The following is a 14,893-nucleotide window of genomic DNA, read 5'->3' as shown; positions in this document are numbered from 1 at the left end:
GGGCTGCCTCCAGGACCCCGTTTGGTTTCAGAATCACAGCCACTGCTCCTTTAACTTACCAGGTGCCAGGCCCTGTGCTAAGCACTTATTAGATTAATTTAGAATCTTCCTCTTGTGAGTAAAGAAATTGATTCAAGACAGATTACTTTTTTAAAGGGGGGACGCATTGGGAGGATGTAGGAGCATCCCTTGACCCCCAGGTCCGGAGGTGGCTGTCCACACTGGGTTCCACGGGCCACAGTGAGGGGAGGGAGACAAGGCACAAAGAGCGATATGACTGTGTGGTCCTTCACTGTGATCCTGAGGAGGATGGGGCCCTGAGGAGGTGTGTGGATTTAAATCCAGTTTTGTTTGGCTCCAAAGCCCAAGAGCTGGCTCTCGAAGGGGAGGGCAGGGGCAGAGGGACTGTGTTCACCACGCCCATGGGACCTGGGGACACGGACAAAACAGAGTTCCATATGAATAGAAAAACTTTACTTTGCCAAGGGAGCGTCACAGCAATCCCTGCACACCCCGTACCCTTGTTCTCGGACTAGGCAAGCAGGGCTCCCCCATCCCCTGGAAGAGGATGGCATCAGCTGGGAGGATGGTGGACCTGAGACTGAGGCGGAGGCCTTGCTCAGAGGTGGGCAGGGGGCTGGGATGGCTGCGACGGTTCCTTTCGTCCCTTGCCAGCAATGGGCCGGCCTCGCTCCTCCCAGATGGTGAGGCCGTCGCAGGTGCAGATCTGCTTGGGGTTCTGGAAAAGGCCAGCGGAGCGTGCAATGATGCCACAGGCCAACCTGCAGAAGAATGTGTGGTCAAGAGTGGGCACTTGTCTGGGCCGCTTGTGGGGTCCCCATGCTCGGCTGGCAGAGCACAGCCTCCTGCCGGGGGCGGCATTACCCACCTCTCTCCTGAGTTCCCCGTGATCTTGGATAAGGGATGGCCGCCCCGGCCCAGGTCGTCTTCTCCCTCATCAATGACCAGGCTTCGGCCAATCACATCCCATACCTTTGAGGGGAGACAACAAATGGCCTCAGACAGTGTACCCACCTGTGAGGAAAGGTCCCCACTTTCTTTTCCAGCTTACCTTCAGCTGCTCATCCTCTATCCTGAAGATGGCTTGGCCATTAGCATCAGCGTGGACGTTCCCCAGGTCTCCCCGGTGCTGCAACGAGACCCAGGGGGAAAGAGCATGTGGAGCACAGCTGCTAGGTTCTGGCTTCCCAGTCTCTGACTCCCCAAAAGTACCAGAGTCCCCCTGTGGGTACAGCCGGGTAGGATAAAGAGATGGCCCAGAACACAAGGAAGCCAACTGCATGCTCCCTCCCTGGAACCGAAATCCTGGGCAGGATGAGAGCACCCTGAAAACAGCCAGTGACCCCTTCCTGGGAAGCCATGACCACTGGACCAGGCTGTTTCTCCCACGAGGCCGTTGCCAGCCTTGCCTCCTGGCCTCAGAAGCTAACCCAGTTCCTACTTCTTTCCAAGCCCAGTTCTCCAGCCTCCTGATGACTCTGAGCCCTTGACAATCTGCAGTTCCTCTGGGCTTAAGCTGGCCACGCTTGGCTTCTTGACCCTTAGAGGCAGCCAGCATCCTTTCCCTGATGGCCACCCTCTGAGAACAGAGAGAAGAAACACAGGGGCCAAGGCTTGTCCAGCCTTGGGGAGCGTTTTCAGGACTTGGCTCAGAAGCTGGCTCTGCCCTGGAAGGTAACAAAAATGTAACACATCCACTGAGCATCTCCTAGATCAGACACCCTCTGCCAGGCATGGGGGGTGCGTGTGCAGTCACCACCCTCAAGGGTTCGCAGCTCAGTGGGAGCCAGATGTGGGACAGAGGAGTGATTATGACACACAGGGTTAGTACAACAGTGTATATTGTAGTGACAAGACCTACTGATGAGTCACAGAGACTCACATCTGTGCAAATAAACTGTCCCCAACCTGACACTTGGGCAGAAGCAAGTGCCTATGGCTGTGTGGGACGCAAAGCATGTCACTGTATGACGGGTTTGACAAGCAGCAAGAAGAGCCACTTCTCTTTATCTTGTTTCCCAGAGAGACATCTGCTGCTTACATCTGGCTCTTTTGTTGCGTCCTGTGTTGGGGCTTTTATGGTAGAAAGATAAGGAGGGAGAGGCAATGACACAGAGCCTTGGGGAGCGTTTTCAGGACTTGGCTGAGGGAGCAGTAGCAGGAGTGCAGCTCAGAGGTGCACCCCAGTAGAGGGTCAGGAGAGGCAGCCTTTCCAATCCCTCCTCGACACAGTGGGTGGAACTCAAACGTCACACCAAGCAGCCCAGCAGGGCCTGTACCCTCAGGCACTGGGGAGCCAAGAAGGGCTTCAGGCTGGGGCATGACACGGTGACCCCATGCTCTGGAGCAATCCCTCCAGTACAGAAGCACTAAGTGTTTGAAGAGAAAGGAGAGAAGGGGAGGAAGCTGAGACCACTTAGGAGACATGAAACAGGACAACCAGGCGTGGATGTAAATTCCCACATTGAACTTTTTTCCATCTGGCCAAAACCAGATGTTGAAATCCAAAAGGAACCTGCCAGTCGTCATGGTCACCTTGGCCATGCAGCTTTCGCTCAAGTCCTCCTCTGTCTACATCAAGGGCTTGGGCACAACAGAGCAACTGGCTCCAGATCCTTCTGATTCTCGGCCCTGAGAGGGGCCCGGACCAGGGCCTGAGTCACGGGGTGGCCTCTTGCTCTTCAAAAACCTTCACTTCATGAGAGACTCGGGCTGTCAGTTCCCAGATGCTTCTAGCAGTTTCATGTCTCGAGGGCTCTGCCTGTGGTGTTTCCTCTGCTGAGCCTGCCATTCCCACTCCTGCTTGTCAAACCTGCCTGATTCCTGCTCAGCCCGGTTCAAGGCTCAGTGAGGAGGACAGCCTGTAAGGTGCACCTCCCCTGTATTCACACCCTGCGCGCTCCCCTGAGGGTGGGCTGCGCCTGGTGTCACTTTCAAGATCAGGTTACTTTTTTTTTTCTTTCAGTTTCACTTTTTTCTTTTGTTTAAACAAATGTGCGCCACGATGGTTCAACAAGTAAGGCAAATGACATGAATATGAAAGCTGCAGTTTGTAATATACCACATCTAGAACCCAGAGATGGCGAATTAGACTAAAGCGGTAGTCATTCTAATTAAACAATCAGGATGACTTGGTTTGCAGCATGGAAACTGTCGACATAGGTTTCTTTTCTCTTAGTGATCAGAGGTCCCACATTATCTCCAGTCTTTTCACTGTGTTTTGTGTGAGCTCCATCGCAGAATGGGAACTTTTTAGACCTCCAACAACAGGTGACAAAAAGAAGTATGGCTTCGGTTTCGGATGCCCCTCTCACTCCCTTCCTCCAGGGAAACCAGCTGCTGTGCTGTGAACTGCCCTGGGGCGAGGCCCGCGTGGCACACATGTCTGGCCAGCAGCCATGGAGGCCCCCAGGCCTGCCAACAGCCACAGGAGCCGGTGTGGAAGGGACCCTCCCACGTAGAGCATGGAGATGGCTGCAGTCCCGGCCAGCACCTTGGCTGCAGCCTGAGAGACCCTAAACTGCACCCAGAGAACATGAGATGATAAATGCTTGTGGTTTTAAACCCCTCAGTTTGGAGTAATTTAATTCACAGCGATATAGAACTGATACACGAAACACAAGCATGCCCCAGGGCAACGGACATGACAGAAAGGCTTCTCAAACTCTGGGAGTGGGGGTACGGGGGGCGGGGGAGTAAAAACTTTTTACCATGAGAAATGTGACAGCTGTCAAAAGTAAAAAAAAAAAAATCAGTTACATGAATTATAAACACACACCATGTTTTCATTTGTGTTGTGGCAGAAGGTCCTGGGGGTGGGGTGTGAAGAGGAGTGCTCAGCTCCCAGGACCAGGACCCGGACCCAGAGCTTGCCTGGTACTGAAACCCGCATGGGGGAACACACAACGCAGGAAGTGAAGTGGGTGGCATTAGGCGTGTGAGGACAGGGCATTAGGAAACATTAAATCGCTTGTTTGACATCCAGGACAAAGTTTCCATTCGGTGTTCACAGGCCTTTTACACCTCTCTAACATTTGCTAATCACTTGAACAAAGATAAAGGGACCTCAGTCCCTGGCAGGACACAGAACTCGGTTTAAGCCTGAACTGATTTATTTCTACAACGATCCTCCTATTAAGGCTGGAAGGAAGTACTGGTTTTTCATTCTCTGTGGCAATTATCAAGTGTCTCGTTAAAAAATCAATCTACCTTCATTATGTCTTGCTTTGATTCAAAATAATGGTGAAGGGCCAGGGTGTAGATGAAACAGGACTGGCCATGAGGTGGTGACTGCTGAAGCTGGGAAAAGAGACCTGCCGGTTCAGGACAGCAGTTTCTCTACTTTATTTATTTATTTTTTAAATATATTTTATTGATTTTTTACAGAGAGGAGAGGAGAGAAATAGAGAGTTAGAAACATTGATGAGAGAGAACCATCGATCAGCTGCCTTCTCATACCCCCTACTGGGGATGTGCCTGCAACCAAGGTACATGCCCTTGACCAGAATCGAACCTGGGACCCTTCAGTCCGCAGGCCGACACTCTATCCACCGAGCCAAACCTGCTAGGGCGAGTTTCTCTACTTTAGAATATGTTTGAAACTCTGTGACAGACTAAAGCACTAAAAATAACCAAATTTACCTAAAGAAAAACAATGAGTTAACTTAAATCAAAACATTGAGTAACTAACGGAACAAGCAGTACTCAAATAGGGCAAACATCATTAAGGCAACACGTGACTCACTATCGCTGAGAAAAACACTTCTCTGGTGAAAAATGAAACTCTGGGACCAGGAGTTGGAGCACTGGGGAATGGCCTGTCCAGTTTAGGTAAAACCTTCCACTTCTACACCGTCACTTCCCCAGGAAGCTTTCTCACTGCCCATACCCTTAGGGCTGCATCAGGGGCTTGCTCTGGGCTCCCAGGGGCCTCCAGCAGGATTCTCACTGTGCTGCAACCAGAGCACTCAGTGGTCGCCCCTCCATTGACAGAAAGTGTCACAAATGCTCCTAACTGGAATGAGGTGAAGGGAAAAGACCCCAAAAAGGCATCTCACTCAAAGGCCCCACGGGCTGCTTGCCTGTCTCTGGGGACCTTGGGCTCTGTCTCAGCCTAAGCCTCACAGAGCTGGACACTTACCCGGTCAGAGTCCCGAGGGCCCCCATGAGATGTTCCATCAGGGTTAAAGTGGTCCCCACAGCTGAGAAGAAAAGGTAGCAGGTAGCCAGTGAAACAGCAGCTCACAGGCCAGACGATCCATCCTCTTACTTTAACTACATTTGTTTCTGTCTTTCCTTCATTCATTCATGCATGCATACATTCATTCAACAAACAGGCTCACTTTATGCCAAGCTTTGGGTTGAGGGTACTAAGAAGAATCGAACATTGGTCCTGCCCTCAATAAGCTTCTAAGGGAGACACAAATGAGTAAACTACTAATAGTATGACAAACACCATGACACAGGGAGTCACCGTGTCCAGGAGTCACCTTCCATCTTAGAGACAGTAAGGTAGCTATGAGTAGGACCATCAAAGTGAGATTTTGGTTCAAAACCCCACTCTACTATTTACATGCTCTGGGGCCTTTGACAAATCATTTAACCTCTTTGAGCCTCAGTTTCCTTATCTGTAGAATGGGCCTGTGTGTATATGCTTTACAGAGTACGTATGAGAACAAAGTATGAAAGTGTGTGTAAAGGGCTGAATATAGTCCCCTGCACATAGTGAGTACACAACTGGGGGGGATGAGGATGCCGCAAGGGAGGTTACAGACAACTTACCTGTTGCAGTTCCTTGTGAGGTCCCCGAACTGATGGACATGGAGTCCGTGTGGCCCAGGCTCCAGGCCATCAATGGTTCCCTCAATGAGGCAGCGCTCAGGGGTCAGCTGTAGGAAGCGCACCACCCCCTGCACAGGGCCAGGGCCTCCTAGAATGGCCACTGCTGCCCCCAGATTCTCTGCAAGGTATTAGACACCTGGGTTGGTTTGCCACCTCACCCAGACCCACCTCTTCATCAGCTGGGCAAGGGCCTGGAGAGAGCCCCACATAACCTTCACACCTTCTCCAAAGTCTCTCCAACCCAAAGCCACAAAATCCTATGGTTAGATTTATACCAGTCCCTGGCCACCTCCCTCCCAGAAAGGCAAGGCCAAGACCACAGTAGTTACTCACGCAATAGGCCCGTGCCCATGCCCTTGAGTACCGCCTGCCGCCCCGTTCCTTCTAAGAGAGCCTGCACCTCCTGGCTGGGCAGGGTGGTCTGCACCAGGACCATCTGGTTCTCCAACTGCACTTCTACACTCTGGACACCTGGGAGGAAAGGAGGAGTAGAGGGCAGCAGAGGGCTGGCACCCCTGTGCTGGGAACAGGGAGGAGAGAAGCAGAGGGTGACTCCCATCCCCATCTTCACCAACCTCCCATGGCTGAAGGCAGGCTCGGAAGTTGCCTTCTAGCTGTGGAAGGCCCTTAACCTCTCTAAGGCTGTTTCTTTATAAAGAAAGTGAGGATAATGTCACCAATCCCAGGACTGTTGTGAGTCCTTATTACATGCCGGGCGTTATCTATAACTTTTGAAACATACATAATTTTTAAAAATATGTTTTATTGATTTTTTTTACAGAGAGGAAGGGAGAGGGATAGAGAGTTAGAAACATCGATGAGAGAGAAACATCGATCAGCTGTGCCTGCAACCAAGGTACATGCCCTTGATCAGAATCGAACCGGGGACCCTTCAGTCTGCAGGCTGATGCTCTATCCACTGAGTCAAACCGGCCAGGGCCATACAAAATTTTTAAAAAATGTTTTTTATAAAACCAGGCTATCAGAGCAGCATTATTCATAATAGCCAAAGGTGAAAACAATCCAAATGCCCATCCACTGATGAATGGATAAAAAATGTGGTATTTCTATACAGTGGAATCCTGTTCAGCCATATAAAGGAACGAAGCACTATGCACTACAACATGGATGAACCTTGGAAACACTGTTATGAGAAAGCCAGTCACAAAAGGCCACATATTAGATGATACCATTCTGGAGGAAATGTCCAGAATAGGTAAATCTATAAGGACAGGAGGGAGATTAGGGGGTAGGAGCATAGGAAGGTGGTGCTAAAGGGTTCAGTTTCTTCATGAGGTGACGAAATATAATTGATAGTGGTGATGGTTGCACAACTCTGTGAGTATACTAAAATCCACTGGACTGTATACTTTAAATGGTGATTTTGTGACATGTGAAGTACATTTCAATAAAGCTCATACATACATAAGAAAGGGTTCTAGAACCATCATCATGAGAGCTAACATGGACTGAGCATGCACTGTGGGCTTTTTCGTACTTCACCTATAGTAACACTCAAGTAACCCTGTGAGCTGATTACTATTATCCTCGTGTTACAGATGAGGAAACTGAGGCACAGAGAAATTAAGAAACTTGCTCACAGTCACATTGTAGTAAACTGTGGAACTGGAATGCATCCCAGGCAGCCTAGCTCCAGAGCCCGAGCACTTCACCTGGACACTGCTCACCTGATAAGCAGCCGCCAGCCTCCAGCTGGGTTGGGACCCCCTCCTCTGCCCTCCTGTAGCAGCTGCCACTTCCCCTCATAACTCACGCTGCACTGACTTCAGTCCTCTGTGAGGGCAGGAGCTCTGTGTGTTCCACGAGGGTCAGGTTCAAGAGTCAGTATGTCTCAATTGCCCCCCAAGTCCCCAAAGTCACCCCTGTGAGAGTACCAGCCTGTGGGATAACTCTGACACATGCTGAGTTTTGCAGAGCATCAAGCCAACTCAAAAAAGGAAGCAAGGGGCTTCCCTTTCATTCAGATATTCAGGGCTCCCAAGCCTTTTAAGAGAACCCTTGAATCCTCTAAATGTTGCTCTCACCTGTAGGGCTTACAATCATGCTCTTGTTCTTTTTTTTTTTTTTAAAGGGCCATGCAAATTTTCCCTGTATTATTCCAATTTGAGTATGCATGCTGCCAAAGCAAAGACAATCATTCTGCTCTGACCTCAGTAAGTGTGTTTGCCGCACTGTAGGGTAAAGCCCAGGGGAGCCGTGGGCAGGCCAGAAGACAGGTTAAATGAGGCATTTCATGCCATGTTCAGCTAGCGCCCTGTGAACTGAATGCTACTGACCATTGGCCTTCCCTTTATCTTTGGTTTCCCTCCTCCGTATTCTTTCAACATGGAGGAGGCCAGGGTCAGGCAAAGTTCTGATCCTCATCCTCAGGGAGCTCACAGGCTGTGGGAGAACTCAGACTATGCCTGGGTTAACCATCAGGCAGAGAAGGGAATAACAGCTGTGGTACAGACAAGGTGCCTGCTCAAAGGAGGCAGAACTGAGAAATGCAACCGGGAGGAGGCAGCACGTGAGAGACGGGAATACTGGGGATGTGGCTCCAAAAGGTCTCATCGGCTGCTTCTTCAGAGCCCCTGCAGCATCCTGGACACTGCCGGGGAACAGGCAGCATCTGTAAGAGATCAGGCAGACACAGACCCCCTCCCCTGCAAGAACAAGGCAATTCTGGGAGCATTTGAGGCCGTGTTCCCCAGCACATGTCATTAGTTTGGCTCAAATAAACTCAGAAAATTTTCTCTAAAAAAGGAGCAGGGCAATTCTGTGAAAAGGAAACCCTACAAATAACCAAACTGTCCCTCACTTTTACACACATCAGGATGGTGATACTGTCCTCCTCTGGCCGGTGAGGGAGGAAACGAGGCTAGAAGTTTACACAACTGACTTGAGGTCACAAAGCTTGGCAGGCAGCCTGTCCAAACCCAAGGCTGACGCTTGGCGCCTTCCCTTGCCTCAAGGAAGGAGATTTGCCTGCCTCTCCCGGAGGCCTCTGGACGGTTCGCAGAAAATGTATGGCTCTTACCTGCCACCCCTTGCAGGGACCTGCGCACTGCGTCCACACAGCTCTGACAGGTCATCTGCACGGCGAACTCCAACTGCAAGGACGGCAGGGACCGGCCGATGAGAGCTGAGAACCCCTCTTGCGTGACCCTGTTTCACTACCTCCCCTACAACCACCCCAGAGGCCTGGGGAAACGCCTGAGCCCTCCTCAAGCGCCTTCATTATCACTCAAGATCAATTCAGGACCACCACCCTCCAACATTAGAGCCAAGGACTCTCCTACTATCGCACTTTGCAGCCGGGTCCCCAGGTCCCGCTCCTAGTGCCCGCTTCTTCCTTCCCCTTCTCGCGGTAACGATCACCCCTAGGGGTCGTGGCTCTCTGTCCCGCGAGGCTCCCACATGAGGCGTCGACCCTCACCGTGCAGGCGGTCTCCCGGTCCCCCGAGTCCGACGCCATCTCGGACCCAGTCACTGGCAGGAGGACCAGAACAGCTCGAGTCCTACAGCGGAAATCCAAGCAGCATCACGAGGAGGCGGAGCCTCGGAAGCCAGGCTTTGTCCCGCCTCCTGGCGCGTGCGCACGCAAGGCCCTCCCATCTCCAATGTTCCAGGCGGAGGGGGGGGGGGGAGGAGAGGGAGGAGCACTGGCCGCGCAAGCGCACTCTGGCTATGAGGGCCCTGGTTGCCTTAGTAACCGTTTGGACGCCTCTACCTCGACAGCTTACGGCGCCAGCGCTAAAATGGAGCCCTTTAAACCGGAACCTGAGCTCCAGCGGTTTTATCACCAGTTGCTGCATCCGCTGTCGATCTTCCCCAGCAGGAAGACGTACGCAGAGCCTCCGAAGCGCCTCCCGCAGGAGGTCCCAATGCTACCGTCCCTACCCGTCTCACGGCTGACCGTGGCATCACTGTGCCGCCAGGTGTCCAAGCGGCTGGCCCGGTGCGAGCTGGAGGAGCAGATGCCTCCCGCGGGCCCTCTCCGTTTCCGAAAGGTCATCCTGGACGAGTTGAAGTGCAGCTGGCGGGAGCCTCCCCCCGAACCTAGTCTGAGCCACTTCAACAACCAGAGGCTGCGGAAGCGGGTGCTGGTTTACGTGCTGCTCAGCTGCGAGCAGCTCTTCTTACACTACCTGCGCCTGCTGAAGACAATGCCGACTTCCACGCACGTCTTCACTGAATCCGCCACGCTCACCCGGTTGGCCGCCAACCTCGCCAGAGATTGCACAATCTTCCTCACCAACCCCGAGGTCTACCGTGGCCTGCTCGCCGACTTCCGCTCCCTGCTGAGAGTACCGCAGGCCCAGGGCAGCATATTCCAGCTGCGCCCCTTCGGACCCCCTGCGGCTTCCAAGCCTCCTAGGCCTCACGGCGCCAGTTCTGCCCAAATACCACACTGCAACCTCAACCTGAGCTATCTCATCCAACTCAGCCGCTCGCGAGAGCTTCTCAGTGAGCCCAGACCCGATCCTGTGAAGGAATTAAAGTCCATCCCTCAGCTAAAGAAAAAGGCTCTCCGCTGGCTGCCTGCCATGCAAAAGAAGGGAGAAAGCTTCACTTCCTCACAGATTGAGTCACTGCCCCGGTATTCGATGGCTGTCTCCAGCAGGTCTCCGCGCACCTCCTATTTGCCTCTCTACGCCCATCTTCATAGGGGCCGGTCCATGCCCTCTCTGCGCGAGGGCTGGAAGCTAGCAGATGAATTGGGCCTTCCTCCCCTCCTCCCTCGCCCCTTGACCCCACTGGTCCTGTTTGCAGAGAGCAAACCAGAGCTGGTAGAGGACATGGTGGCCGAGGACCTGAAGCAGATAATGAAGAACATGAAACTGGAGCGGACTCGCTACGCACCAATGGACTCAGGTGTGTCCCCGCTCCTGGGGGCCCTGACCCACCACCCAGCCACAGCACATCGCATAGAAGAGCTGCAGAGAATGTTGAATGAGGAAGAAGAAACCTCTGGGCAGTGGGGCCCCCAGCTCCCCAAACCCCCTCCACTTCATCCACAGCCTGTGACAGTTACTTTGAAGCTGAGAAATCAGATCGTGGTCCAGGCAGCTGGTGTACAGGTCTCTAAGAGAAAGTTTTTGGATTCCTTCCACGTTGAAGAGACCGGAGCCCTGTACAACCACCTAGTTGGTGAACTGGATTCCAAACAGATCGAGGAAATGGATATTGATCGCTTCATTGGTAATAGCATCAGGGAGGTCTATAAGCAGTTGATGAGCCGTGTCTCTCTTGACCACTTCTCTTTTGACCAGGGACCCTTGATTGAGCCGGCAGCCAGTAAAGACTGGTCAATGTTCCTATCCTCAGCCTTTCTGCATCAAGATAAACGGCATCGTGTCATCAACCCCAAGCTGGTTGGTCTTTGTCCCAAGAGAGAAATCACTTTCCAGTCCTCTCTTTCATTGTTCCAAGTAAGCAAAAGTTGGGAGAGACGGCCGAAGAAGACCTCAGGCATGAACTGGTTGAAAAACATCTCGCGTTTGGGTGACTATTTCAAATACCTCACCAACCAGGAGACAGATTTCCTCCATGTCATCTTCCACATGTATGAAGAGGATGTTCCTGTGGAGATCGTGCCCCCTGTCAGAGAGTCCCTAAAGTTTCAGCACCCACCTCCATTGCTAGAAGATGAAGAGCCAGATTTTGTGCCAGGAGAATGGGATTGGAACACGGTGCTGGGGCACAGTCTAGAAACTAGGAGGGCCAGCCTCCTGGGAGAACCCCACAAAATCCTGAGTCTGCAGAAGCGTCTGCAGCGGTTGTGGTCCATTCTTGAGGTTCCTGACAAGGACCGGATGGACATGGCTATCAAGTACAGCTCCAACGCCCGCCTGAGGCAGCTGCCTTTATTGCTGAGTGCCTGGGAGCAGACCATGCAGCCCATTCAGCTGCGGGAGATATTGCTGGGGAAACTGGAGTGGTTTGAGCGACACGCCTCTGACCCCAACCGTTTCTTCCAAAAGACTGGCATGGATCTGACTCGTTTATTGGAGGAGAATCAAATCCGAAACCGCCTACACAGGAAGCTCAATCTAATGGAGGCTCCGTTGGTTTCGCTCCTAGAGGAGGTTGAGGTCATCTTTGGTGAGCCAGTGACGTTCAAGGGGCGGCGCTACCTGGACAAGATGAAGCTTGACAAAGTGGAGATGCTTTATTGGCTGCAGCAGAGGCGGCGGATGCACCAACTGGTTGGGACCCAGAAAGCCTCCCACCAGTCAGCCATGTTCCAGAGGCTCAGCATGAAGCCTTTAATAGCCCCTAGAAATACTCCTAGTCCAAGTGACCGCTAATCCCTCCCTCAACCCCCAACACCCAGCAGCTCATCCAGACCTCTTGACTGCTTGGGAAGAAGAAATATTTGGGAGTGCAGGGTTTAAGAACATTGTGCTTCCAACTACCAAGGGACTGAGATGGACACTTTATTTTGACAGTGAAATTCTCATAAAAGAATCCCCAAGGCCAGTATCCCCATTTATGTCAAGCTAAGCACTGTACAGCCAAAATCTCATGTGTCAAAAGAACTGAGTCCATCACTTGGAGTTCATTGTAATGGAAAACCATCACCTTCAGAATACCTGGGCATTTCTATCATGCTACATTAAATGGGCTGACAGGGCCCCCAATCAAAAGGCTCTGTTGCCTAATGGTTAGAGCTAGGACTCTGGAGTTAGTAGATGTGGGTTTAAATTCTGGTTGCGTACCTTGGGCAAATTACTTAGCTGCTCTGCACCTGGACCACCATATGTGAGGTGAAGGGTTGAGTCCAGATTGTCACTTCTTCCAGTTTTAGCATAAACTTTTTTATTAAAATTTTATCAGTTCATACAAGCATACGGTACAAAGTATACAAGGGTATGTACTGAAAAGTAAGTCTCCTTTCCATCCTTACCTCTAGTAACTCAGTTCCCCACCCTGGGGGTTACAACTGTTACCAGTGTCTTGTGTATCTTTCCATTCCCTTATTCAGAAAATAATTATTGAGTACCTACTAGCTATTTTATGCTTGGTTTTAACACTGAACAAAACAAAGATCCTGGCCCTTTGTAGTTTACATTCTACTGGAGGGAAATAGCCAATAAGCCATAAACGTAGCTTTACGCCATAAACCTAAACACATTGAATAATAAAATGTTAGCAGGTGATAAGTACTGTGAAAAAAAGCCAGAAACATCGATGAGAGAGAAACATCGATCAGCTGCCTCCTGCACATCTCCCACTGGGGATGTGCCCACAACCCAGGTACATGCCCTTGACCGGAATCGAACCCGGGAGCCTTCAGTCCGCAGGCTGACGCTCTATCCACTGAGCCAAACCGGTTTCGGCCATAAACGTAGCTTTAAGCCATAAACCTAAACACATTGAATAATAAAATGTTAGCAGGTGATAAGTACTGTGAAAAAAAAAAGAAAAAGAGTAGGATAAGAGGGAAAAAAAGGGTGAGGGGTGTAGTTTTAATTAGGGTAGTCAGTATAAGTCTCAGTGTGAAGGGAAGATTTGAGCAAAGGGTTGAAGGAGGGGAAGAAGTGAACCCCATTTAGAACAACTTACCTGACGGCCATTGCAAAACTCTAAGGCAGGCAGGTAAGTGGGGTGTCTCAGAAAGCAAGGTGGCCAGTGTAGGTGGAGCAGAGCTGGAGGAGAGATGAGTCAGAGGGGTCATGACAGGGTGCCAAAGGGCAAGTTAGGTCATGGAAGGCCTTATAGGCCATTGTATAGCCTATGCACATATGAGCATATGTATATATATTATCTATACATATGTTTGTAACTAGCATTCTGTACCTCTGCTTTTTAAACTGTTTTTATTGACATATTATTTTTTTTAAAGAGAGAGAGATTGGTTTGTTGTTTCACTTATTTATGCATTCATTGGCTGATTCTTGTATGTGCCCTGACTAGGGATTGAACCTTCAATTTTTGGTGTATCAGGTCGATGCTCTAACCAACTGAGCTACTCCGCCAGGGCTGTACCTCTGTTTTGCTCCTTTCTTTTTTCATGTAACATGCCTCAAGCTCATTCCATATCAATATACATTAAGCTGCCTTATTCTTTTTGATAGCTATATAGTATTCCACTATGTGTATTTTTATTTATTTATTATTGGACATTTACAAACAAAAAAGACAATGCTCTAAAAATCCTCATCTATTTAGGATTGCAACTATTTCTATAGTTTAAATTCCTGAAAGTGTAATTATGTCTAAGCATAAGCTTTTATAATTTTGATAGATATTACTGATTACCCTCCACAACTTGCATTATCATCAATATTGTATAACTATACTTCTTTTCCCACTCTCAACAATAGAATGTTATCAAATGTTTAAATCTTTACCATCAGTAGGTGAAAAATGGCATCTTATTTGAGTTGTGTTCTTATTTCTTTTATGAGTGAAGTTGCATATTTCATACATTTAAAGCTATTTTTATTTCCTTTTCGATATAATGCCCATGCCTTCTACCCACTTTTCAATTGATTTTGACCATTTTGTTTTTTTTATTTTTCAGCATTCTTTATATATTCTGGAAATTTAGCTAACGTGTTAATAGTTACTTGTGCAGAACACTTTCCCTCCATGATTTCTTAGACTCCTCATGGCCACCTATGAAATATGTATTTTAATCGCCATCTTGCAGCTGATGAAATGAAGGCTTGGCTAGGGAAAGTAACTTACCCAGAGTCATAAGGGTAGTTTGTTGGAGAGCCAGGATCCAAGCCCAGGTCTGTGTGAGCCAGAAGCCTACATGTGCCTGATTCTGTGAGGTAGGGTGGTTAAGAGCTCTTAGACACAGCCTGCCTCACCTGCTGGCATAGGTAATGTAAAGCCTCAGATCTCCACCACTCACCATTTGCTGGCACATAAACGTCCACTTTGTATGAAAACAGCATTTCTCAACTTTTCCACCCAAGTTTCCTTTTGAATGGAGGAACATAAACAAGCATCTTGGTCAGGTGTGAGGGATTGGGGCGTGGAGGAAGTAGAGGGAAGCAGTGCTGACCTGAAA

The 14,893-nt window shown here is 50.1% G+C and overlaps 2 protein-coding genes across 4 annotated transcripts; one reads left to right on the top strand and one right to left on the bottom strand.

Annotated features, from left to right (window-relative positions):
• Positions 1-452: 452 nt before the first annotated feature.
• CCS (copper chaperone for superoxide dismutase) lies at positions 453-9,453 on the bottom strand. 3 transcript variants are annotated; one of them, XM_006101613.3, is made up of 8 exons: positions 9,302-9,453; positions 8,903-8,975; positions 6,196-6,333; positions 5,803-5,980; positions 5,162-5,222; positions 1,073-1,150; positions 890-993; positions 453-782 (listed from the first exon to the last, which is right to left on the bottom strand). In XM_006101613.3, the coding sequence occupies exons 1-8, from the start codon at positions 9,338-9,340 to the stop codon at positions 620-622; spliced, it is 834 nt and encodes a 277-aa protein (XP_006101675.1). In that variant the 5' UTR covers positions 9,341-9,453; the 3' UTR covers positions 453-619. The 3 variants fall into 3 exon arrangements, with proteins under 3 accessions (XP_006101675.1, XP_023620859.1, XP_023620860.1); XM_023765091.1 differs by lacking the exon at positions 6,196-6,333; XM_023765092.1 differs by lacking the exon at positions 8,903-8,975 and having other exon boundaries at positions 9,302-9,427.
• A 161-nt stretch (positions 9,454-9,614) lies between these two features.
• Positions 9,615-12,176, top strand: CCDC87 (coiled-coil domain containing 87). Its single transcript, XM_006101612.3, has one exon. The coding sequence runs from the start codon at positions 9,624-9,626 to the stop codon at positions 12,174-12,176; it is 2,553 nt and encodes an 850-aa protein (XP_006101674.1). The 5' UTR covers positions 9,615-9,623.
• The last annotated feature ends 2,717 nt before the right edge of the window (positions 12,177-14,893 follow it).

This window comes from Myotis lucifugus, unplaced genomic scaffold (genome assembly GCF_000147115.1).
Source record: "Myotis lucifugus unplaced genomic scaffold, Myoluc2.0 scaffold_373, whole genome shotgun sequence".
NCBI classification, from domain to species: domain Eukaryota; kingdom Metazoa; phylum Chordata; class Mammalia; order Chiroptera; family Vespertilionidae; genus Myotis; species Myotis lucifugus.
The sequence above is the reverse complement of the archived record's forward strand: the minus strand, read 5'-3'. Positions and strand labels throughout refer to the sequence as shown.

Excerpts from the sequence above, each read along its gene's own strand:
- CCS (XM_006101613.3), bottom strand. The coding sequence starts at position 9,340 with ATGGCGTCGGACTCGGGGGACCGGGAGACCGCCTGCACG. Across the intron at positions 6,334-8,902 it reads GTCCCTGCAAGGGGTGGCAG|GTGTCCAGAGTGTAGAAGTG; the intron begins GTAAGAGCCATA and ends CTTTCCTCCCAG. Across the intron at positions 1,151-5,161 it reads GCCCTCGGGACTCTGACCGG|CACCGGGGAGACCTGGGGAA; the intron begins GTAAGTGTCCAG and ends GTCTCGTTGCAG.
- CCDC87 (XM_006101612.3), top strand. The coding sequence starts at position 9,624 with ATGGAGCCCTTTAAACCGGAACCTGAGCTCCAGCGGTTTTATCACCAG.